General features: G+C 33.0%; 7 protein-coding genes and 1 long non-coding RNA gene across 14 annotated transcripts in view; 4 read left to right on the top strand and 4 right to left on the bottom strand.

Annotated features, from left to right (window-relative positions):
* LOC128883707 (uncharacterized) overlaps positions 1-1,784 on the bottom strand; it is an 8,364-nt gene extending 6,580 nt beyond the window's left edge. For all 3 annotated transcript variants that reach the window (XM_054136336.1, XM_054136335.1, XM_054136338.1), the window contains exon 1: positions 104-1,784. In XM_054136336.1, the coding sequence (XP_053992311.1) occupies positions 104-1,465 (1,362 nt within the window). In that variant the 5' untranslated portion in view covers positions 1,466-1,784. The remainder of the gene's footprint in view (positions 1-103) is intronic.
* Positions 1,785-2,296: 512 nt separating this feature from the next.
* Positions 2,297-6,407, top strand: LOC128883723 (uncharacterized). 3 transcript variants are annotated; one of them, XM_054136369.1, is made up of 16 exons: positions 2,297-2,494; positions 2,561-2,648; positions 2,705-3,008; positions 3,070-3,228; positions 3,282-3,580; positions 3,633-3,822; positions 3,875-4,013; positions 4,067-4,278; positions 4,365-4,456; positions 4,517-4,691; positions 4,744-5,064; positions 5,146-5,216; positions 5,268-5,367; positions 5,417-5,554; positions 5,632-5,941; positions 6,071-6,407. In XM_054136369.1, the coding sequence occupies exons 1-16, from the start codon at positions 2,404-2,406 to the stop codon at positions 6,193-6,195; spliced, it is 2,814 nt and encodes a 937-aa protein (XP_053992344.1). In that variant the 5' UTR covers positions 2,297-2,403; the 3' UTR covers positions 6,196-6,407. The 3 variants fall into 3 exon arrangements, with proteins under 3 accessions (XP_053992344.1, XP_053992345.1, XP_053992346.1); XM_054136370.1 differs by having other exon boundaries at positions 2,568-2,648; positions 6,071-6,395; XM_054136371.1 differs by lacking the exon at positions 6,071-6,407 and having other exon boundaries at positions 5,632-5,670; positions 5,729-5,899.
* A 56-nt stretch (positions 6,408-6,463) lies between these two features.
* Positions 6,464-9,417, top strand: LOC128883724 (uncharacterized). 2 transcript variants are annotated; one of them, XM_054136373.1, is made up of 15 exons: positions 6,464-6,705; positions 6,780-7,271; positions 7,339-7,507; positions 7,576-7,607; positions 7,676-7,794; positions 7,858-7,951; positions 8,026-8,125; positions 8,192-8,333; positions 8,386-8,459; positions 8,516-8,547; positions 8,615-8,728; positions 8,805-8,878; positions 8,937-8,963; positions 9,039-9,101; positions 9,160-9,417. In XM_054136373.1, the coding sequence occupies exons 1-15, from the start codon at positions 6,591-6,593 to the stop codon at positions 9,280-9,282; spliced, it is 1,770 nt and encodes a 589-aa protein (XP_053992348.1). In that variant the 5' UTR covers positions 6,464-6,590; the 3' UTR covers positions 9,283-9,417. The 2 variants fall into 2 exon arrangements, with proteins under 2 accessions (XP_053992348.1, XP_053992347.1); XM_054136372.1 differs by having other exon boundaries at positions 8,937-9,101.
* A 342-nt stretch (positions 9,418-9,759) lies between these two features.
* Positions 9,760-14,172, top strand: LOC128884262 (uncharacterized). Its single transcript, XM_054137524.1, has 11 exons — positions 9,760-10,498; positions 10,559-10,921; positions 10,988-11,198; positions 11,252-11,374; positions 11,437-11,515; positions 11,648-11,766; positions 11,826-12,040; positions 12,568-12,741; positions 12,794-13,454; positions 13,509-13,583; positions 13,685-14,172. The coding sequence occupies exons 1-11, from the start codon at positions 9,804-9,806 to the stop codon at positions 13,784-13,786; spliced, it is 2,817 nt and encodes a 938-aa protein (XP_053993499.1). The 5' UTR covers positions 9,760-9,803; the 3' UTR covers positions 13,787-14,172.
* LOC128884266 (uncharacterized) lies at positions 13,951-14,343 on the bottom strand. Of its 2 annotated transcripts, none has more exons than XR_008459320.1 (3): positions 14,281-14,343; positions 14,145-14,233; positions 13,951-14,088 (listed from the first exon to the last, which is right to left on the bottom strand). It is a non-coding gene; the product is annotated as an uncharacterized LOC128884266 (long non-coding RNA). The 2 variants fall into 2 exon arrangements; XR_008459321.1 differs by having other exon boundaries at positions 13,954-14,041; positions 14,089-14,233.
* A 675-nt stretch (positions 14,344-15,018) lies between these two features.
* LOC128884265 (uncharacterized) lies at positions 15,019-16,710 on the bottom strand. Its single transcript, XM_054137527.1, has 4 exons — positions 16,476-16,710; positions 16,247-16,415; positions 15,219-16,103; positions 15,019-15,158 (listed from the first exon to the last, which is right to left on the bottom strand). The coding sequence occupies exons 1-4, from the start codon at positions 16,708-16,710 to the stop codon at positions 15,116-15,118; spliced, it is 1,332 nt and encodes a 443-aa protein (XP_053993502.1). The 3' UTR covers positions 15,019-15,115.
* On the top strand, positions 16,640-20,154 carry LOC128884263 (uncharacterized). Its single transcript, XM_054137525.1, has 21 exons — positions 16,640-16,717; positions 16,766-17,198; positions 17,250-17,372; positions 17,427-17,520; positions 17,568-17,707; positions 17,759-17,820; positions 17,876-17,927; positions 17,992-18,067; positions 18,120-18,207; positions 18,359-18,446; positions 18,495-18,635; positions 18,686-18,724; positions 18,790-18,903; positions 18,965-19,038; positions 19,085-19,204; positions 19,253-19,293; positions 19,348-19,420; positions 19,469-19,551; positions 19,603-19,766; positions 19,817-19,877; positions 19,926-20,154. Exons 2-21 carry the CDS (start codon positions 16,887-16,889, stop codon positions 19,961-19,963), a joined length of 1,983 nt encoding a protein of 660 aa, XP_053993500.1. The 5' UTR covers positions 16,640-16,717; positions 16,766-16,886; the 3' UTR covers positions 19,964-20,154.
* A 2,361-nt stretch (positions 20,155-22,515) lies between these two features.
* Positions 22,516-24,602, bottom strand: LOC128884264 (uncharacterized). Its single transcript, XM_054137526.1, has 2 exons — positions 23,438-24,602; positions 22,516-23,388 (listed from the first exon to the last, which is right to left on the bottom strand). The coding sequence occupies exons 1-2, from the start codon at positions 24,546-24,548 to the stop codon at positions 22,748-22,750; spliced, it is 1,752 nt and encodes a 583-aa protein (XP_053993501.1). The 5' UTR covers positions 24,549-24,602; the 3' UTR covers positions 22,516-22,747.
* Between the last annotated feature and the right edge of the window lie 38 nt (positions 24,603-24,640).

Genomic DNA, 24,640 nt, shown 5'->3' with positions numbered 1-24,640 from the left:
TACGAGAGAGGGTGAGGACAAAAAAGGGTGAGGACAAAAGAGGGTGAATACGAGAGAGGGTGAAGTTGATATGTGTAGAAAAGATAGTAAAATGTTTGGCTACCTGTACAACGTTGCTTATTGAAACAAGTTGTTTAAGTTGTTGTTTTTGGAGTGCATATCGGCCAAGTAAATGAAGAGCCATTTGAACATTGGATGTATTATAATGTTGAACAAAAGATGTAAGCTGCTGAAACGCAAATTGTAAACGGCAGTGTGCAGTATGAGTTAAATTTCTCCATTGATACAGAATAGAAAAATGTCTGGTTGTGCAGCGTGTTTTAATAAGACGTTTCAAAACATCTATACGCATAGTAGAAACATAGCTTGAATGCTTCCACAAATAAAGAACTTGCTTCATCGTCATTAATTTTGATGTGGCTTTTTTGAGTAGGAAACATTTCAGAGTGGTCTTAGCTACAAGCTTGGAATTTTGATTTAAATGGTGTACAAACTTTAAATGGGAAAAGCTAGATCGCATAAATCTTAAATGAAGCACTTTAAAAACCTGTGTTACTCGTGTCTCAAAAAGAAGGTATTTTTTTTCCGCTATACTTTCCGTATGATTAACTAGCATATTAGTAAAGGAAGTTTTAGCCTCTTCTTTCAAACGAGTTGATTGTATCAAGTTAAGGTTTTCTTGATATAAAAAAAAAATTTGATGCAAATAGAAATGAAGGGTTTTAACGAAAACTAGAGAAAACCGTTTCATGTTTTGAAAACGTTGCGTTTTTTTAATATTTTCCTGTGCCAATTGACGCAATGATTGCAACGCCAATTTGAGACGATCGTATGATTGTTTTTGTAAAAACATCTCTAATTTCCAAAAAAAGTTATCAATGCTTGTTGTTTTAAATAGATCATATAATGCATCAATTTTATTCACAGCTTCATAACGATCAATATACTGTAGAAACATTGTTTTACTTTTTTTAGCTTTGAACCAAAAATAATTCAATTGATCAAACAAGGTTTTCAAAGAATCACGCGCTTCTCTTAATTTAACGTATGCTTCTCTCACATGTCGACCACGTTGAAGATGTGTATATTTAATAATTATTCCGTTATCTTCGATTTGAATGGAAATAACATTTTGGAAAGGTACACATAATTTAATTGAATAGGGTGCTTCTTTTGTATAGGTAATGAAGAGATTGCACTGTATAATAAAATATTCCAATGCCCATACTTTCCTCCAAAACCCTTTACATCTATAAATTTCACCTTTTAAACCATTTTCTTCTTTTTTAGATACTTGATACTTTGACGAATTAACGAATGTTCTACTCGTTTTAAAGTCTTTAAAGCTATTGTTTTTTCTCAAAACTTTGTCTTTTGAAAAATCCTGATGTGAAAGTGAACTATCTAGCAGTAATTTGTCGAATCCCGCAAGTTCGCTTATTGAGTCTATTTTATCGATTTTCATTGTCGTATCACTACAGTGTTGCCCATACCTTCGTCTTTTAAATGAATTAAATCAAAAAAAAACTAGCAATATCTAGAATCTATTTGATTCTATTTTCTTAACGAGTTTGAACAAGAATTGTTTTACCAAAGATCTATTAAAAAAGAGTAATGTCTGTCCACATTTGTACACTCCTTGAGATACGTGTTTCATAAAAAAAATTATTGCAATAAGCGGGAAAATTGAGTTTACCTTCAAACAATAAATATTCACTTCTAACAGATAAGTAGGATAACTTGATTTTTAATATTCTGAATTCAATCACTCTAAAGTAACGCCAAATACTACTTTTATATTTTCTGATTTCCTGTTCACCAAAAAAAATTATTTAAATAATTAAAAAGAACGTTTCAGAGATGAAGAAATCTACTAGGCTAGCACTATTAAGTCATTTGATACAATAATGAGAAAGAAGATGATTTCGAGTAGGAACAGTTTTCTATGTGGTTTTCGAATAACGAATTTGAAAGTGTTTGTGACAATGTGTTATCCTTGCGAAAAAAAAAATGTACACAATCTCATTTCATTCGTTGAAATTCAATCGAGCTAATATATAACTCACTAAAATAAATCATTTTTTGTGAAAGTATCAAAAAGTGCCAAAATGATATTTCAATAAAAGTTAACATACACTAATTAAAATGAATGGTATAATGGGTTCGAAATCAACAGGAATGTGTTTCAACCTGCAGCACTATGTCCCTTGCGTCTTATTGTCTTAGAAAGGATCACAGTACATCTAGTGTTCAGGTGTTCTTCTGTTTTTCAGCACGCATTTGTTCTTTATGATTTAAAGTGAATTTTGGTGCTGACTAAAGAAATTGAAAAATAAAACATAGTCACCTTACGTTTTTCTACCTCTTACCGTTTTCTACATTGATACCATCACGAAAGTTAGCATGTCGAAAACTTTTATGGATGGCTGGTTAAAGCGGGAATGTGTAACATTACCAGAGGTTGAAAAAACATTCAAATCTAAGATGACTACAGGTAGCCTTGTTTTTTTTATTTGGCATCTGTGTGACAAATTATGATTTTCTTGTTTTATATTGCAAGAGAACAGTGCAAAGCGTTCATTCAATGTACCATCTTTAGTGACATCAGGTGAAGAGGATAAAGCCGATGAGGATTCTTCTATTCCAGTGTACGTGGTGTACTGTACGCTTGTATTGATTATTTTACTGTAATTATCATCTCTAGTCATGTGCTCAAACGGCATCGGAAAAGACTTCAACAAAAAGAATTACCAAAGTTTTGTGGAGAAGAAATGAATGAATCTGGTCACGCGTCGGTGACGTCTTCCTTTAACAGCCCTCATCTGAATGTAGAGAATGAAAAATCAAATATTATTTGTGAAAAAGGAAGTGCTCATTTTGAAGAATTAACTCAATTGACTAACCAAATAAAACAAAAAGTGCCAAACCGGAGCGGTATAAACGAAACGGAGATGGAAGAAGTTATACTTCCAAAAACGTCGTCGGTAAAATCTTTAAAGGAAAAAGAGGTACTTGGCTTTTTTTCATTATTATTCTAGTCCACTGCTGAACCATTCGTGAAACGTGTAGAATTTGTGTGTCTCACCTCAAGAAACGACTACTTTGGCCTACGGAGATGCTTCTCCAAATGATCAAAATCAAACACTATGTTTAACTGGAAAGAAATTTGTTTTAACCGGATTATTTTCACGTTGGTCCCGCGAAGAAATGGAAAATTATATTAAAAGGGTAACGTGTTCCTTACACACAAATGTCTATTGACAATCTTAAATTTTGACAAGATGGGAGGTCACGTGGTCTCAGCTGTTAGTGGGAGAACTGATTTTTTAGTTACAGGGTATATATTAGAAAATAATAAACCAGTCGAAGAAGGGTCCAAATATAAAAAAGCCCTTATTCAAAAGTCGAATGGGAAACCTTTAAGCATAGTTACAGAAGAAGACTTCTTTCAAATGTACCCTTTACCATTGTGTTCACGTCCTTCGCCGGTCGATGGTGCAACCAATAAAAATATTGTCATACCTGAACAAACGTTTCCAATTCATGATACCAAAGTATTAAATGTTGTCTTGGACAAAAAGTATGCTATGACTGGTTTTGTGTCGTTTTGAATTTTTGGAGTGGTATGGCAGAAGCGATGTTTCACAAGCATTATGGTCTGAAAAATACCGACCCGTAAAATCTTCTCAAATTATAGGCAACGGTGAGAATATTCGTCGCTTAAAAGCATGGCTGATGAATTGGTACGACGTATGTCTGGGTAAAAAAAATACCTTTGTGGAAGGAGAATTCTCCAAAAAACGTATTTTAAACAGTGACTCGGTACTATTGACTGTATAACCAATGTGAAATCCGTAGTTTTTCATCTCTTTAGATGGAGTCAAGAGCTTGTATGATTAGTGGAGTTCCTGGTATAGGAAAAACCACGGCCGCTCGCGTTGTCGCCAGTGAATGCAATTATGATATTATTGAATATAATTCATCGGATAATCGAGGAAAAGATATTATCGAAGGTTTCTAGTTTTGAATTAATTCTTTAATAAGCTTGAAATTTTTTTTTTTTCAGTGATAAACGATATGACATCAGGCGGCAAAACTCTTAGCCATTTTTTTAAAAAGACTTCAGCATCACATTCTCCTTCTAGGACGGTTTTGTTATTAGATGAAATGGACGGTTTATCTAGCGGCGATCGCGGAGGAGCTCAAGCTGTGAAAGCATTAATAGAAAAGACAATGTGTCCTGTGATATGCATCTGCAATGATCGCAATCATGTTAAAGTAATAAAACTGTTTTTTTTTATTTTTATATAAATTCCGCTAAAGAAGTTTGTTTTCAATGTAATATATGTTCATTTACATATCAGGTACGTAATATAGCGTCTAAATGTTATGATCTTCGTTTCACCAAACCACCTAAAAATATGGTAGCTAAGCGTATCTGCACTATTGCGTTACAGTAAGGTAAAATTGAATATTACAGAAGCGACGTGTGTTTGTTTTGGTGTGTCCGTTTCAGAGAGCACTTTACGATTGAGTACAACGCAGCAGAACTTTTATGCGAAAGAGTGGGAAATGATATTCGTCAAATACTGAATACGTTGCAAATGCTGTGTCCTCGCTTTTCCCACACACACGGAGTGACGTTTGATATGATGCGACAACATGTAGAGCAGCGTCTTAAGGACGATCAGGTTGTTGTATGAGACTAACGAAAAATAAAGAATACATGACTGTGTACATTAGGTGATGGTCAATACATTCGATATTGTTAGGCAATTATTAACAAAAAATGAAGCACGCTTATTATCTCTAAACGATAAATTGGATGCTTTTTTCGTGGATTACGATTTTATACCCTTACATATTCAAGAAAACTACGTTCAAGCCTATTCAACATTTTGTCAACGTCTTCAAACACCCATAATGGAAACGATTGAAACACTCGCGTCAGTGGCAGACTCCATCTCCTATTCTGATGTCGTGAATAGGAAAATCAGAAGAGATGGGTGTTGGACTCTTTTGCCCGATTTCGGTTTCTTCAGCACAGTGCTACCAGCATGTCTGGTACGTCTAATGCGTAAAAAACATTTCCCGTTTCTTTATTTTCTCTATTTTTTTTTTATTTCTTGTTTCGAATCATAACAGACTTCGGGTTTTGTAGGTCGCACCGAATTTCCCAAATGGCTTGGAAAGAATTCGAGCAAGTCAAAAAATCGGTCAGTCTGCCAATAAACTCTTTATTTTTCTAAACCAATTTTTGGTTTCAGACGTCTCTTAAGTGAAATTTCATTATATATTGGATTAAAAGCTAGTATCAGTTTAATTCAAATGCGTGTATCAGGTTATCTTGATCTTGTATATGAACGCGTCAGTTTTGTATAAGTGTTTTACAAAAAAGTACATTTTTTTTTTGCAGATTCTTGAACCTTTACAAACCTCAACGGATGGTTTTGTGAAGGACGCAGCCACACGTACACTCGAACGCATGAATGCTTATGGTTTAACAAAGCAACACGTTTTTGAAAATATATCCGCTTTACGATTAAGAAATCAGGTACTAGTAACCTTGTATCATTTACTGAAAATGTTTTTTAATTTTTAAAACATGTCTTTTTATTGACGCTATGCTAGCCGGATCTTTATTCTGGATTACCTTCTTCAACAAAACGAGTACTGACTCAGCTGTGCAAAAGCATGTCGCCTTCACAAAACGTTGCCCTTCGTCTAGGAAAAAAGCAAGATCCTTTCAATTCACCAGTGCTAGAAGAAAATCTAAATGAAGAGGCATCTTTTAATGACATACATGTTAAAACGGAAAAGTCTCGGCGTAACTCACACTCTTCTGAGTCGTCTACGGAAAGTGATGACGCGTTTTTAGGGTTAAGTCAACCCTCTTCAAAAAAAACAATACTACAAAAAAATACTAAAGAAAAAACGGCCGGTAAAAAACTAGTTAGCGTATTATTTATATTTGTATCTTATAAACAACACACATTTTGTTTAAATTTTTAACTTATCGAGTTTTTCACAAAATCTCAATGTATGTACATTATTTTTTTCTATTGTTTAGCAAGGACCCGAAAAGAAAAAGGACAAGCACTTTGCAATTCTAAGGTATCCCTTGACAAATCCCAAAAATCAATAACGAAGAGCACAGCGGCACTTGGAAAAAAAAAAGCCTCTCTCTCCAAATAATGTACTATATTAGTACGCTTCTTTAAAAATAGTTTTTTTTTCTTATCACGCCGTGTAATTTTTTATTATTTTCTCGCTATATAAGCTTTTTAAAATTTAATTCAATGAATACAAAATCAGCACGGTAATGAAGTATATTCGACCAACACGTTTCAGGCTACACGTGCACAATGTTTTCACATGTTCTTTCCTTGCTTTTACAGCAGTTCAACGGATTAGTTACAAAACTATTGCTTTAAAATTTTTTTTTTTTTTTTTTTAATTTTTAATCTAAAAACAGAGACTGAATTAAAACATTTCTAGTCATCAAATCTTGGTGTTATCGTAACTTGACGACGTTGTTTCTATAGTATAAACTTTTGACAAGAATAAAACACAATTTAGTATCAACACAAATGTCTTGCTCTCCAGATATACTTAGTGAAGATTTCTCGCACAAGACATCTCATACAGTTGACTCTACTGCCCCGATTCTTTTTCAACAGAAAGGCGAATCTTTCAAAAAAAATTGTAGGGTTTTGTACATTCTCTAAAGCGTATAAAACATAACGTACAACTAGCGTTAACGCATTTATTGTCTTTAGGCATGACAGGTATGAATGACAAGAAGGTCTATGTAGAAGGCAACGTATGTGATAGTCCAAGTAAACCACATATGATTGATTCTTTATCTAAAGAGGAAAATCCTTGTGGAAGTCTATGTTCTGAAAATCAAGGTTGTGCCTTCCACTCAAATACAACTTTTGATAAAGATTCCGACTCGCGCTGTTTCGATAAACGAGTTGAGGGAAATTTTTTTTCATGTCAAATAAGGAATATACCCAATGTGCCAGTGAAAAAAATGTTACTCGACATTGGGCGTGATTTAAATAAATCGGAAGATGAAATGGCTCCTTTTATTGAACTATTAGTCTGCCATCAATGGATTGAAAATCTATCTCATTTAAAGTTAATGACTATTTCGGATTGGGAATCTTTAAAGCTCCCGTATCAACTTTTCAAAGCAATTCAAGAAAAGCTAGAAGAGCCGTACACTGCGCAAGTCAGTAATGATTCTACACAATGTTCTGAATCGGGTAGGTCAAAACTCTTTTGCCTACGTTTACTTACCACAACAGTACACCTCTCAATTTTTGTTATAAGAAAATACGCCTTTCGATCAACAACAAAATAACACTCAATCTTGCACCCAACAAGATCTAAGCAAGCCACATAGCGTTCCCGTACCATCAAGTGACCTTGTGGAATTTGTCACGGCTGTATGCAAAGCCAATACTATTCCAAATCATCAGAAAGATCAAGCTTTACACTGGTAGTCTAATAGAACTGCTGAATTCATTTGCAACTACCTGTTTTTTTATGTTTTATTTTATTTCCCAGTTTGTGTGAAAAGCAATGGTTCAATTCTATAGGTACAAAAAGAGAAAAATATACTCTTAGTGAAAACAATTGAATTTTTTTTTGTGACTTGTCTCTCTAGATGACATTAAATCTTTAACCACAGATGAATGGGACTCTTTGAATGTACCCTTAAACGTGTCCAAAGCTTTACAAAACGCATTAGCTGACACTTCGGAAGCTTCTTTAAATAGCCTGCATGTGCGTCTCCTTGCAATATCCTTTAGGATTACGACTAATACTATCTTAATGACACTGTTGCAGCTTCGCGAAATCATCTTTACCGCTGGTTTGGCATTAAATCGTTCTCCAAGTGATTTAGTCCATGTTTTTGAAGTGTTAACTACTTATGACTTGAGTAAACAATAGAAACACATGCTCAGTGCAAGTGACCATCAAAACATAAAACATTGTATTGTTTCTCTATACAAGACGCCATTGAATCTTTTTCAAAGGAGGACTGGCTGCAAATGAAGTTACCCTTGAGGTTATATGATGAAATCTTGGTACAAATTCAACAATGGAAAGGAAGGTAGTTGTTATTCTTCTTAGTACGGTATCGTTAGCGACAAGTATTCAACTTTCAAATTCCTTCCAGACACAACAATGAGCAAATAACTTTTCCTGCGAAAAACTTACAAAAGACTGAGGAAACACTTACAAAAAAGCTGCATTACAAGAATTTCGATCCTTCGTATATTGTAACTTCTTTAAAAGATTTTCAAGAAAAATGTGTCACGGTACACGCTTATCTCACTTTTTCTAAGAGTGAACTTTTTTCTTTTACGTCAGGTGGAAGATGTATTAATTCAAGCGGGAAAACTTGTAGGAAAAACAGAAGAAGAAATTAGCCTTGTGATACAAAAGTTTGCGTTATTGTCATAGTTACCTGTTATTGTTTTGACTTTGTCTTTACTCGTAGAGTTGTGAAAGATAATTGGATTACCTCTTTACGTACGTGATATGTTACGGTTGATTTTAAAAACCATTTTTTCGAAATTGTATTACACGCCAACTTTAGACAATTTAAGTAACATGCAGTATTCCGATTGGTTAAATGTTGGTATACCCAAACGATTAGCGGACGCATTAACAACTGTTCTTTGCAATCCTTCTCTATTGAAATTAACGTTAGGTAACAAAAATGCAGTAGGCAGTATTGAAATCACTTTAACCCTTTCCATACTGCTTGTTTTGTATATATACTACAGTTCAATTTTCGGATGAGGGCCCTAATTTGTACTTTGAAAATATATTTGCTTCTATTTGGCAAATGGAAGCTGAAGTATTTTTTTCTTCACAAAGCTTTACTCATAAAAACCATATGTAACTATTTTTTCTAGATCCCAATCCAGCCATTACAAGATGTGGTACGAAGCTTTGTAAAACTGACAGAAAATATTTTGTGTGACCCTTTTGTTGAATCAAAACGGATCATTCGCAAGTCCAATGTTTACTTTAAAAATCTTTTAACGAAATATAAATCCGTTCGAACATTTGTTCATAGTGTAAGTTCTGTGAAGCAACATTTTTACAATATTTGTATTTTGACAATTCACCGTGTAGCTCGGTTACGAGGAGTTGAGATCGGTTTTCGCTCTTTTTCTTGTTTCTATCGCCCGATTCACACAAGCACATGCTATTTTAACCAAGTTAGCATGTATTCTGAGAAATCGTTCCAAAATATAAAACACTGGTGGAAACATCAATTTTTCTATTAACGATATTTTCACTTTCATTTTATTATTACTGTACTTATTCTTTTTGGAAAAAAATTTAAACTCTATCACTTTTATACTTTTTCCTTAACTTTTCCGCACATTGTTGAAATAACTAAAAGCAAATTTCTTAAAAACAATTTGTTTCATACTGACACATTATGATACGAAAAGAAAATCATCATCTTTTAAAATAACGATAGAAGTGATTATTTAGTATTTTAAAAAAAAAAAAAAAAAAAAAGAAACCTTCAGCCTAATCACAAAATGAAAATCTGTATATTTCAGGTTTACTTTGCAAGGGTTGATCACACATTAGAGCAACAAATGTACAAGTTTCTGTTCTTATGAGTTATCGCATAAGTGATAAATTCAGTTCAAAAAGTCAATTTGAAATTTTTACATTATACAGTAGGGAAAGACGTTGAATTGTAGAAGAAACTTTTGAATAAAATTGACTTTTGAAAAAAAGTCTAAAGAAATATTTCTTTTATGGACGAAACAATCGACTCAACGCATTCTTTTCAAGTGGCGGTGGATTGTTTGCACGACTATGGTGAATCAATGGATATTTTTGTTAAAATTAAGATTGCTTCTCACGATAACACGGCGACCTTTCACTTTCTTGTTAACCAAGGTTTTATGTCTCACCTAGTAAAAGAAAACCCTTCTATCAAAACTTCAGATGACCTTGAGTCAAATGAGTTGAACGGATATTATGACGCAATAGATGCAGTGTTATTATGCGGAGCAACACTCTCTGAAATCGGAGGTCTTGTCTTATTTATGTTAAAGTATCCCAATGTTCAAGTTATATGTACCGATGCTACATTAGTGTTTAGCAAACTAATATTATATGATCAACTTATTCATATAAAAACTGAACAATATTTTACTAGTGATTTCAGCTCAAGTCAAAATACGACCAGCGCGTTACTCTCAACCTGTATCACGTTTCCTAACATTTCTACAGTGTTAGAAAAAGTGAAACGCGTTGCATATTATGAACATATTCGGTTTCCATCTTTTAAAGACAAGGAGACTTCAAGCTGTAAATCGAACAATGGAATTACCATACAAGCAGTGCCATCTGGTCAAATTTTCGGTTCATGCGCGTGGTATATCACGGGTGAAGGCGAGTATAGTACAGCGTTAATATCGACCAATTTAACAATGCAACCTCATTGGTAATGGGAATTCAATTGGTTACCAGAAATTTTTTTTCAAACATTTCATGATTTTCTTAGGTTTTTTGATGGATTTGACCCACGACGTCTCACCAGGCCTCTTTCGATTTTGGTAACAAAATTGTCATCTATAGGAACGACTATGACAGAGAGTATGGATTTATCTGAGCATTTGGACAAGGTGAAAAACAAGAATATGTCATCTTGTGATAATAATTCACACACACCCTCACGCAATTTAAAAAAAAGAACGGAACTTATCAATGTCGCTTTAGAGATAATGCAGAAAACACTTGAAAATGGCGGTTCTGTTTTTATTCCTGTCAATGTCGGTTTAGACACACTTATTCTTCTAACAATTTTCCAATTCTCTTTCAAATCGTTTTTCAAGGCGTACCCTATTTTTTTTCTTTCACCCACAGGGTAACTCCATTGCATTTCTTTTTTTAAAGAAAAAAGGGCGTTTGATACTTTATGCTAACTTTTCAGGGACTTAATATTAAACTACGCTCGAACTATGCTTAATTGGATGTCTTCAAAAGTGAAAAATGATTTTTGTGATACGCGAAAAAATTTATTTGATTCCTTCCCGTTTATTCAATTTGTTACGTCTGTTGATGCTATTCCCTTTAACGATACTATTAGTTGTATCGTTATCTCAACACCTAGTCATTTCGATTCTGGCAAACTTTTTTCTTTGGTACATTGGAATTTAACTAACGTTACATTTAAAAATTTTCTTTTTTTTTTAAGAATGCTTGGACAAAAATGTGTCACAACCCAAAGTCATGTATTTTATTTTTTAAGGAGCCCTCTGCTACCGATCTAGAATATACGCATCTTCATAATTTTCTCAATTTTCAATACACTCAAATTGTGAGTCAATTTCACAAGAATCTTTTTGTAAAGTTCAATATGTGGTAACGCATTCTTGTTAGTGCCATAAATCAGCTGAATTAGAGATACCCAACACTACTACAACGGTTCATTCGGACCGAACTTTCTCTTCTTTTCAAAGTACAGTTATCTTATGGCAGTTGTAATTTTTTATACTAAACATGTCCCTGTTTGTTCTCATATTTCATTCAATGCATTGCAACAAATAATGTGTGAACTCATTTTTTTTTGTTTGAATTGTTTTGTTTTAAGATAAAACGACCAAGGACGATCCATTAAAAGATTCATTCGTTTCTTCAGACCTTCTTTTAAAAGAGTCCAATAGCGAACAAGTAGCGGAGGCCGACGAGTACGGGCTTCTTTTAAATCATGTAATAACAAATACCCATGTCGTAACACAAAAAAAAATGTGCTAATTTTTTAACTTCAGGAATTAGATGACTGGGCTGATTTATGCATGCCAACTTGCGTTCATGACAATGAACTATTTGATAGTAACCACTCAACTTTTCCAAACTCTTGTGTTACACCTTCCACGCTCCTTTCTTCAAATTATCCATCAGAAAAAAACGCGCACAACGTCCATCAATCAATTGAAGAAACCGACAGATTATCCTCCTTGTTTCATTGGCAAACTATATTGGAGTAAAACACTTTATTTATGTTTATTAACGTTTGTGCTACTAGAATTTCTATTCATATTTTAAAAAAAAATTGACTTTATCTTCTTTTATGATGACAGCGAATTATTTAAGTAGAAATAGCTTTCTAAGCCTAGCCTTTTGAAAATACTTCTTTCCATTTAATAGTGTATCGCAATTCTATTCATTAGTATACTTTCTATTTTAAAAGTTGAAGAAGCTTTAGCCTGGAGTTCCTCTAGCGATAGGCTAACAATGAAAAATAGGGTTGTGCAGGTTACGCAACGACCAATCTCTCTGTTTCATTCAGTTCTTTCTTTACCAATACTCTACAAAGCTCATCCTTATACCTTTAAAAGAATACCTTATACTGTAACTTTTTTAACACAATTTTACAAAACTTGTGCTCTGTGGTGTTCATTTCTTTTTTGTCACTTTTCTTGAAAAGCACATTGATTCATCGTTACAACACTTTAGTCTTTTTCGCCTTACTTTCTATTCCTACATACCGCTTCATTTTTTCGTCTGTAGGAAATTATCTTCGGACAATGCATTGGATCCTCAAAACATCAAAACCACACAAGTGCAGGTTCGCGCGTCACGTCATATTCTTCTTGGCCTTTTAGATCATGGAATGGATGATACATTGCTAAATGTAAACGCTCTAACAGATTTTCTTCTACCTATAATTTTTTTACATCCAAAGTATTTTTTTCTTTCTTGACCTGAATAAAATGTTTCTTTAACATTCTCTCAGGCATTTAATTATTTTATATAATTCTATCAACTTTTTATTCTTCGAATCTTTTCTCCACAGCTGCCTTAAACCATACTACCCTGAGAAACTATCAATACAACTATGCGGTCTTTATAAACCTTTCACTGTAGAACAAGCATTGCTTGATAAAAAACTATGGGATAATTTGATATTAAAGTCATTTAGTAAAGTGAATATTCAATGGAATGAATTAATTATTGACATTCAAGAAGATTTCTTTTCTAATTTTTTTAAAGACCACCAAAAATCAACTATTTCTTCAGACCTCAACTTTACAAGAGCACTTAACACGACACCCTTTTGTAAATTACATCACAGTAATTCAGTAACACAACCCAAATCACGTTTCTCACAGGGCATCATTTCTCTCGCGTATGTTCCTTTACAACTGGATATGTGGCCTTTTACTTGTGGTTTAGAGAATAACATAAAGAAAACGAAAGAGGGAAATTCTAATGATGAAAAGAAACATTTGGAATTACGTGTTGCGCCATCAGCAATTAATACAATGCACACAGTTTCTTGCACTGGCTATAATACGATTCTTGGAACGCAAAGTATTAGCCAATGGATTCTATTTGGGCACACTACATCTTCAATGTTTCTTAAATGCTTAACAAAACATTTCGAACCGCATGCTGTAAGTATTTCTTCTTTCAAACATCAAATCTTCCTTTATTTTCTTATTTATTAGATATGCCTTCTTCCAAATGAAATTATTATTCAAAATAAAGTTTCAATTCGTTTTATGCATCAAGGAAAGTATCAGGTATAACAAATGTTTTCAATGGTTTGTTTGCAATAATTCTACTCTAAAACTACCTCCATTGCTTAAAATTCACACTATAAACCATTTCTCACTGCTCTTAGAGTATTTATCTTACTGGGGGAATTGATCTTGCAACCGTTTGGATCAAACAGTGTCTTCATTCATTATTTCAGCAAACTGGAAGTTTATTTTACGCTCCGTAATAGTATATTGTTTTCTACTTATTATTTTTCTTTTCATGTTTTCTATTTTATTATGTTTCGTACACTACAATGGTTTGACACAAACACTTCACGACGTTTTCAAACGAACGATTGAACAAAACAAAATTATTTAAACATAGCAAGTTCTACTCTGCGTGAAGAGTATTATAAAAGTCTAGTATGAAAAAAAAAATCTTTCATCATTTTCTTATTAAAGGTGGACTACAATTCTCTTATAGCGTTTCATGATTAAGCCTTACAAACAGAAACCTCACAGACGCTTTGACAATTTCTTGCTGTACCTTTTTAAATTCATCCATGTAGAAAAATGCTATTAGTATAAATCGCAACGAGTTACCTTTCTTCAGTTTTTTTTTTTCTTCATATTATTTTGAATCACTATGAAAAGATCACGGAAAATTGGTGTTAATAAAAGACGCGTTAACCCTAATGATTTAAGAGTGTAAGCCTTTGTTTTTTTTGTTTTCATGTACTTTTCATTAGTACTAATACTATACAAGGAAAAATAAACCGTCTGATCAGCTTCGGAATCTCGCCAAAAAAAAAAAGGAGCCACTTTTAAAAGAAATGTAGTTTAATTCTTACACACACAGACATCGAATCAATGTGTTTATCAGACCAAAGGTTTCTTCTGGAATGTTTTTTAACTACAATTCCAACTTATCTCCACCTTACCACGTTATACTTGACACAAATTTTATTAATTTTAGTATCCAACATAAACTTGACATTTTAAAAGAAATGATGAACTGCCTTTTAGGAAAATGTATTTTTAATGTATGCTAAATTATGACAATCCATTTTTTTTTACAGGTATTCCACATATCACCGATTGTGTGATTGGCGAATTAGAAAAAATGGGTCACAGATTTCGTTTAGCTTTAAAATTAGCTCGAGATCCTCGATTTAAGCGTCTTACCTGTCTTCATTCAGGAACTTACGCTGATGATTGTCTTGTTCAAAGAGTTACTGAAGTAAAAAAAAATTTTTTTTTTTTGTTTTTAATCGTTATATAAAAATTGCTATACTATAGCATAAATGTTATATTGTCGCCACCAACGATAAAGATTTAAAGCGGCGTATACGGAAAATACCAGGTATGACTTTATGCTACTCATAACATTGAAAATGTATAGTGTTTATAAACTCTTTTTCTTTTATACTTTAGGAGTTCCTATAATGTATGTAACAAACCATAAATATGCTATAGAAAGAATGCCTGATGCTCTCGCTAATGTACCATTAGGGAAAGGTCCTTCTGGTTAAATAAAACATAGTCATTTTTAATAATCAAGAAACATTTTGACTTTAAACATATGGTACTAATGTGGCTTTTTTTCCAGAAGCAGATCTAGTATTAAAAGTAATAAAAGACACTAATTATGAAAACAATGAAAATTTTTTCTCTTACCTGAAAACACGATCATACACCGCTAATACACCTTCACCAAATAAACAGGCTTCTTCATAAAAATCCGTTATACAAATAAAAAAAGATTCACTGGAACAATTTTGTAAATTGGAAACACTATCTTCAGCTAGATGCAACTGATAAAATAAATTTTGTTGCATTGTATCAGACTCCTTCTTTGAAGAGTTTCGTGGTCCGTCATATAATGATAAATATTTTCCAAACAAATGACTTATGTCCGCAAATTTTTGGAAACTATCGACAAGAATACAATTTGATAAATTGAGTAATGCTTTGACACTCGACTCATTTCCGATTGAAATTTTGTAGTTTGCGCTGCTTTTCTTACATCGACTTAGTAAAAAGGTTGAATACAACGGAGCGTAATGACTTAAGAGATTTCCCGGACTTATCAGTGGTTGTATCATATTCTTGTTAGCTTCTTCAACACCCGCACCTTCATTTTTAAATGGTTCCAACCTATCAATAACATTGAATTTCGCGTTTTGAAACATATGGTAATATTGCCCTTGACGAAACGTTTTAAATTGTTCACAATGTTTTTGTAAAACTGCCTTTATATCGTTTAAAGAAATAAAGCCACGCCTTAAAATGGACAATTCTAACAAATTAGAACCATCCGAAGACAATGCGACTTTACAAACTGTGCTTTCTATTCCTACACGACAGGGGCCTGCATCAAGCAAGTACAGTTTTTCTTGACAAAAATGCTGACATTGATCGGACAAATGAACGTTTTTAAAATCTTTAGCGACATGTTGAGCTAGTGAAGGTGAAATATGACCAAATTGATTAGCCGATGGACCTGCAATGGGAACATTTGCTGAACGAATGAAATCTAAAGCAACTGGATGATTGGGACATCTACCGAAGAAAAAAAAAGAGTTCATTCGACTTGAAAACAAAAAATATTTTTTAAAGTAATAATAGAATTACGTAAACATAAACATTCAAAATATTTTTGATGACTTACTCCAGAATCAAAACGTATTTAATTTTTTTCTTACCTTGCAGAGACAAACCCTGAACCACCCATAACTTCAGGTGGAACAATATCGGACGCTGCCGCAACCAAGCTTAACGGTCCTGGCCAGAATTCTTCGGCCAAAATCCTTAAAACTTTTAAAATTAATTCGTGCTGATCTTTAGAAAATAAAGTGAATGCTTGATCAACATCTTGAAAATCCCAAAATTACTTTTTATAAGGTACAAAATTAAAACATGTCATCAATCTACCCTTAACATGACAAATGACGGGATCACACATAGGACGTTTTTTTGCTTTAAAAATTCTCGATACCGCGTCACTAGAAAGAGCGTTTGATCCAAGACCGTACACTGTTTCAGTAGGAAACACAACAAGATAACCTTGACGAACTTTTTCTCCCATGTCTCTCAGTAATTCATCGTATTCTTTTTCTTTATAATCCTTTACTGTGTATATAACTAAATTGTCGTTTGTTTCAACCATATTTAAAGTAGGAAATAATGAAAGCGTAATGTTTTTTTAATTTTCTTAACTAAAGATAAAAACGTTGAAGGAATAACACTGTCCCAACAGACGTGGTTTGGCGTCATTTAAAAACGATGAATTAAAAGAATTTTCCTTATCGCAACATACCCTTTTGAACCTAAATTTGGTTTGCAATGGAATATCAAACGCTGCCTACATCAAATAAGAACCAAAAACAACTAAAACAAAAATCAAAGAATTATGTTGAACCGAAAAACAAGCGAAAGCATTTTGAATGTTTAAAGCCCAATGCGGAAAGGTCACGTGAATCAACAGAGAAAACTAATTTTAAAAAACAAAGAAAAAGTTTTCAAAACGATTTCAATAAATCTGAAGAGAATCAATTCAGCGAAAAGGATGTTTCCACCTCGCAAAAACGCAAGAAGGTTAAATTCGAAAAATTAATCGTTCGAAATCCTGCAGCGGAATTCTTAAAAGAGTGTAAAGTGAGCTTTTAAACTCATGACAATTTATGACTATGAGCAATAATGATACAGAAATTGTATGCACAACTTTTATGTTGTAAAACGTTATCTGAAACAGAAAGAGTAACATTGGTACAAAAAACTTTGGATTTTATCGATCAATTCGATGCCACAAGTGATGAAGCTTTTTTTGGCGTATGACGCCTTGATAACTTTATTTCAAAATTCTTACTAATGTGTTTTGATTAGAAAGCTCGACTTCTTTCAGTTAACCGATGTCTGCAAGCTTGCTATAAACTGGGAAATTTCTCACAAAAACAGTTAATGCTACAGCAGCTCGAACGTAAGAAGGAATCTTATAAAATAGATTAAACCGTTTTATTTTTACAGCCTTTTTTTTAAAGTTGGCATATTCTAACACTGGATCATTTTTGTGTATCAAAATGCTCAAATACTCTGATGAGCCTACAAAAATTAAACTTTGTAATGCTTTGTTCGCCGACCCATTTTCAAACACTGTTTTCTCTCGTGTACGTTCTGACGAAAAATTGGTCTTTTACATTCATTTCACTCATTGTTAGTATGGATCAAAAGTAGTAGATTACGCTCTATCACTTCCTAAGCCTTTTCCCAGTGAAAAATTGTATTTTTTTTTTTTTAATTCTTTTTTTTTTTTTCAAATTTTCCAACTGTTTTAGTCTACACAAATTAATTAACAAATTATGTATTCCTAACGTGATTGGATTACAAGTATGTCGTTTTCCTTTATAATTTTGAGAAAACCAATCTTTTCAAATAAATTTCATTTGTTTAGGTTTCTGATTATAATAATAAAGATGCATACAACATTTATCTTGCAGTGGATGACCGTGGGAAGAAGCATATTAAAGGTGACAAAATGCCATTTATACTTTTCCACTAACTTTTTGCCGTTATTTTTAGAGTATGTCGATACCACTATTACTCGATGTATCGATAAAGAATTAGCAAACCGTATTTTCTTTCATTCTGTATTTGAGTTTTCATCCAAGTATGTTAAGGTCTTTTCGTTCTTCTCGTCTATTCATGAAACTAAGAATAAATTCTTCTTAAATCTCTATTGATTTATTGTAGAATCAAATTATTTTTTTTGGTTTTTAGTCTTCTCTGACAATGAGTTCACTTGTTTTGTATCTTTTTAGAATTTATAACCAAGAGGAGCAAGTCAGCTTCTGCAGCACCTTACAAGAGTGCTTTCCTTTACTTATGTCAAGTCCAGCAGGCTGCTTAGTATGCTTTTTTATACTCCGTTGCAAAACTAATGTTTTTATTCTGTAGACAATTTGCCGATTACTAGATATTATGACCGCGAAACAACGCAAAAAATTTATTCAATCCTGGAAGCAACATTTGATTCTTCCCCTTGATGTTTGTATGAATGCCGTTAGCTACATTGTTCTTTTAAAACTTCTTACAACGGTATATTAATTTATTTTAGAAAATATCACGTTTTATAATAAGCTATATAGGTCGACGATACGAAACTTTTAAAAGAAGCAATAATAGACGTAAGACTATTCAACAAGAGTGATGCCACAATTTTTTTTTTATATATATTTTTTATTTTTGTCAGCCTCTGTTAAAATTCAAAACAAAAGCAACTTCTAAAAGCGCCGATATTTTTTCCGATATCCAACACATCTCAACCATATGCTCTTCAAATATTGGTCAAAAAACCTTCTTACTGGTACAGTTTTTTATTTAAATCCCACAAAAATTGTTTCCTATAAAACTCTTTGTTTTGGTAGATTTTAAGCAAAAAATTAACTACGTATATGTCTTTAAAAGAGTGTTCACTCTTAAACAGTGAAACACAAATAAGGTACTTTTCATTTTAAAAATAGACTTTATTCAATGCGGCGTCTTAGTAAAAAGGATAAAGAAACCCGTCGAGCTGAATTGCTTCCTTCCTTTTTACAATCTTTACAACATGTCTTTTCAAAAATACAACCTGCTGACTTTTTAAAATCCTGGATGCAAAGTAAAGCGTAAGTTGCACATTTTTAAAGTCCAACTTTTCCCACCTTACTTTTCAGATGTCGCAATGTTCTTACGGAATACATGCAAATTTCCAGAGGTTCTTTATTTTGTTTTGTTTTCATTTTAATCATTTTTTCTTGTTTACCATTAGACCCACATATACTTGATTTACTAGAAAAACTTTTAGATGACCCGTCCAGTCTACAAAATATTTGGGATCACCAGTATGTCTCTTCTTTTTTTAAATCGCCCAATAATTCATGACTATCTAGAGTTGCTCAGAGAACCTTACTTAACATTGTACGCATAGGGTCAAATTTAAATAAAACGCTGGAAGAAACCGTTGAGATTTCACGTATTGTTTAACTGACTTATTGTTTCAATACTATATCAATTGTTTGAATAGAATTACCTCGTCTTTCAAACAATACTTTCTTTGTTATTCATTTATGGAATCTAATAATTCAAAAAGCCTTATTTGATAAAATTGTGATGACTCGAGGAGTTTTTATTATAGTTGACCTTTTAAAAATATTACAAGCAACATCTCTCGTTTCTGCACTCCAACTGGTAATATTTATTTCGTATAGCTTTTGAATTTTCTCATTGTATTCCGCTAGAAATCGTTTGTATCTATGGCGAACGCTTCATTAAAACAGCAGAATCTTCACGAACGCCAAGGTATTTATTCTAAAAGATTTCTTTAACTAAGTCGTTTTTCTACAACAGGCATTCAACTCTTAAAAAAACACCTACAAGAATTGTAAAAGCTCACAGGAGAAAACAAATGAGTTAAACTTCAATTATTTCCCCTTATTATTGCATAAATGAATACTTGTCTAGTCGTTATCATACGAGTAACGAGTAGAGCATGGTGTTTTCAAACATTCCACACAAGCGAACTAAAAAAAAAAAATATGTGAAAAAAATTATTTTTTAATGTTTAAAAAAAAGTTTATTTTTTTTTTTTGAATGTCAGCATGATAGAATACATTCGCATATGACGAATAACTGCACGCCACCGTTTTTTTTTATTACCACCAAGTTATATAATCTCAATGTTTTTAAAGCATTTTTGTTATTTATTTTACACTTTGATAAAATATTCAAAACGTTGTAAATAATTGAATGTCTTTAATTTATGTCGTAAGTTTAAAACCTTTCTTCTCCGTTTACACATTAGTCTTCAATTGCTTCCTACTAGGAATTTATTGAAAGGAAAATTAAAAATCTGAAAATAATAATACGATTGAATATTTTAACAGTTTCATACTTTTTTTTTCTTTGTTTAAATTACAAATATTACGCTTTACGAAGCGATTTAAACTACACATGCTACAGTGTAGGGGATCTTTTCAGAGCTCAGCCTTCAGCTTCAAAGCCTATTGCTAAAGGAAACAAGGAACGAAACCTTTGGAGTGTAGGGAATTTTTTTAGAGCTCAGCCTTCAACTTTATAGCCTATTGCTAAAGAAATTCAGAAACAAAACCATTACAGCGTAAGGCATCTTTTCAGAGCTTAGCCTTCAGCTTCAAAGCCTATTGCTAAAGGAAACAAGGAACGAGACCTTTGCAGTGTAGGGAATTTTTTCAGAGCTCAGCCTTCAACTTTATAGCCTATTGCTAAAGGAATTCAGAAACAAAACCATTACAGCGTAAGGCATCTTTTCAGAGCTCAGCCTTCAGCTTCAAAGCCTACTGTTAAAGGAAACAAGGAACGAGACCTTTGCAGTGTAGTGAATTTTTTCAGAGCTCAGCCTTCAACTTTATAGCCTTTCTTCTAAAAGGACGACCGAATGAAACGGAGAATTTCCTTGTTGCTAAAACATATTATTAAAAGGATTTGGTTTGGGCATATTCCTAGACCCATGCGAGCCAAATGAGGAGGGCTCAGAACAAAGAGAACTTTTTTATCTTTCGACTCTTGTGTGAGGCCTCCTTCCACATACCGTCTCCCATACTCAACAACTTACATGATTTCTTCTTCAAAATTTTTTCTTTATTTTACCATTTCCTTATGATAAGTGAGTAGGGGGTATCTCGGTACTCAGTAGATCCTTTCGTCGTTCTTTGCTGCGAAACGGCTGTGTTTTTTTTTTATTATTTTTTTTCAATTTGAGAAGCACTCCTCGTTCTAAACACATTGGTCCGGCTGCCACTTTTGCAACATATTTAAAGTAGCGCTGCTTCTGTCAAAATTTTGACTCAACTCCTGCAGTGCCGAACCTTCACTATGCTTTTTTTATGAACGTATAAAAACCGAATTTTTGTTAAGGTAGCTGTACAACTTTATGAGAAAGTCTATCTAAGCAATCTAATGAAGCTTGTGTGCCGACGAAAGGTTAGACAGTAAAATGTTGTTTCTCGCTCCGAATTTTTTAAGCGATGTTGCTAAAAAAGCGTTTTCATTTTTGGTCTAATTACCTGTTCCAAACCCCAAAGTGCTTTCAATAGAAATATCATCAAAATACAACCGATACCTTCGTTAAAAAATAAGACATCTATTTATGTTGTTATGAGAAAAACAAAGAAAAATTAGTCATATCACAGACCAAACTGCACGACGTTGATATTCTACTTTGGAGCCTGCTTCAAAATAAAAAAAAATTCTTTTGTGTTTCCTAAGATATGGCCTGAGGTTCTGTAATTGTGGGAACGTATAAAGTCAAAATTGAAATCAACGAATACGTTGCGTTACTGTAGACACAGCATGCTTTTTTCGACAACTGGAAACCCTACGTGAGAATTATTATGCTGCCATGTCGCGAGTCTAACACCGATTTTTTCATCACAACCACATATATGGCCTGATTGAACCTTGCTTACTTTTTTAAGGCAACCCAACTTTCATTTGAAAATTCCGATATATTTTCGTATGTGTCCTACGTTAGTTACTCTTGAATTTTATTAGATTCTGTTTCTATTTGCTTATCATTAGCGCTATTAATTCAAGTATGCATCTTTTTTAAATATTACAAACAAAAGAAATTTTCGCATAATCATCAAAATATTTTCTTAATTATTTCCTTCCTATGCGTCAAAACAAATGAGTTGAATATGCGAATAATCGTGAGTTATTAAGTTTTCATGCACTCAAATTGGTGATTACAAAAAACAAATAACCTTTAATAAACAACCGTGAACTTTGTATTTTTATCGAAAAAAGTAAAACATATTTTAAATCGAAAGAACCGATTTTATAACTTTCATTCACTGTGCTCACAATGCATAAAAAACGAAAAACTTGTTTAGATTTTCGCGGCAGGTTTTGAATTGTGGACCAATGCTATTTAGGTGTTGGTTACTTTTTTATTTTAAATCTTAAATATAATAAATTGAATGTCATTTTATACACAACCAAAGCAGTGCTACTTTCAACTAAAAACTAACTCAAAAATAATTTAACTACTGTGTTCTTAAGTAGAAACCAGTTTACAACAGGGATCAACAAGTTCTTAATTGTTTAATCCGTCCACGTCTTTACATTTGATACACCAGATTCAAAGATTGGTTTTTTGAAACAATTTCAAAACCATTTTGCTTTTTATAACTTTACACGTTTGGGTTGCTTTCTTGCATACTATTGTTAACGGAAGACCAGGTGGAGACTTCATTTGGGCTTATGAGCACTGATTGCGTGACAGTTTGTGGATTATCAAAAGGAATTTTTTGTAATGATTGCATCATATCGTTCTTCATATGGTTTAATATAGTGTTGGATAGTACTGTGTCATTTTCTTGAAGATATTGCGAATGTTCACTCATGTTGGCCATGGGAAAAAAATTTGACTGCGAATTAGCATAAATAAGGTTTGGATAAGAAACATCAGTGTCAGTCGGATTAGGAGACTGGTTCATTTGATTTGACATTGAATCCTGTGGTTCATTTGAAAGCATTTGAGCATTATTCTGCCTTTTAATAGAGAGAGCTTCAATAGAGTCAGGAAGAATAGGTAAAAGTGATGTTCCATGCAACTTGTAAAGACCCGGTGATGAAATATTATAAAATGAAAAGTTTGTTATTTCTTCTTCCTTTTTTAACGGTGGTGTCTGACTCACGGTATGAACGACAACATTTTCTACTGATATATTTGATTGGTTATTGTTCCTTTGGTTATTATTTGGTTCACGATAAATGAACGGTTGATTCGAAACGTCTTCAGTGAGTTTTATTCCATCACTTTTAACGGAATCTATTGCATACAAATTATTTTTTACTTTAAATGAATACAAATTTTCTACCTTTCGACTGACGCCTTATTAAATAAGGCGCGTCTCTATAGTCTATCTCCCATTTTGCATTATTTTCTTGGTTGTTCTGCGTCGAATCGAAAAATACGCCTGCTAGACTAGATTTATTAATATATTCTGCGGACACCGGACGCGTTAAAATATAATAGGAATTATTGGTCTCGTTTAAATTGGGTTTTCCATTTGTGAGAGTAATGTTAGTAATGTTTTTTTCATGGTTAGTAAGAATTTGCGATGCACCACTGGGTACCGGCTCTAATAAGGTTGGCAAGGTCACTGGACTTGTTTCGCCTATAAGACTTTGAGATACTACGGGTGGTGAGAATTCTGGTGAATTCGGTCTAAATTGTTCAGTGGATATATTCCACTGAGGCTGTACTGGGACTTGATAAGTAGGAGACGTCAAATAAAGAGAATTGTTGTTGTTTAAAGCAGCACTCTTGTAAAGATATGCTTGATTTGTTATTGTTGAATTTTCTGTTACTGTGAGAGCAACATTGGCATCAGCTGAATTGGTTTGTGCACCTTCCAAAGGAATCATTTCAATGGGTACTTGATTTAAGCTACCCGTATTCGATTGATTGTTTACCACTGCAGACTCCACAGGAGTTACGAATCGGGATGGAGTTGATAAAAAATTAGGCCTTCCATAATAAACTGTATTTTTATCTACTTCATTGAATGAGGGAGACATTATTATGTATTGAGAAAATTGTTGTGTTGGGATATCAGAAGAGTTTATTACATAAAATCGTTTCACAGGATCCTCAATAATAGTATATGTAGGATTTTTGTTTTCATTTAGAACAGAACTGTTTCTATACAAAATATTTTTATGTTCTTGTAAAAAAATAGTGTCAGGGTAGTAAGCAATGGTTGCATTTGAATTCTTTCCATACCCTGTTTGGTCCGATTCATTAAAGAGACTAACAGACTTTGCCATATAAGGTTGGGATATTTGAATAATTTCTTCTTGTTGTCCCATCACACGGATCATTAGATTTATTCGCACCCCCATTAACATCAACAGAGTCTCATAAACAAAATAAGCAAATGTTAAGGACACTAAAATACTTTGAGAAAAATGTTTGAAGGAACGCATTTTTCTATATCGAGAAAAAAAAAAAAAAAAAAAAATGTTCACTCTTATTTTTCTATTAAAATGTGTTACCCAGATACTGAATGTACAATATA

This window comes from Hylaeus volcanicus, unplaced genomic scaffold (genome assembly GCF_026283585.1).
Source record: "Hylaeus volcanicus isolate JK05 unplaced genomic scaffold, UHH_iyHylVolc1.0_haploid 12237, whole genome shotgun sequence".
Taxonomy (NCBI): Eukaryota; Metazoa; Arthropoda; class Insecta; order Hymenoptera; family Colletidae; genus Hylaeus; species Hylaeus volcanicus.
This window is presented reverse-complemented; position numbering and strand designations above follow the sequence as displayed.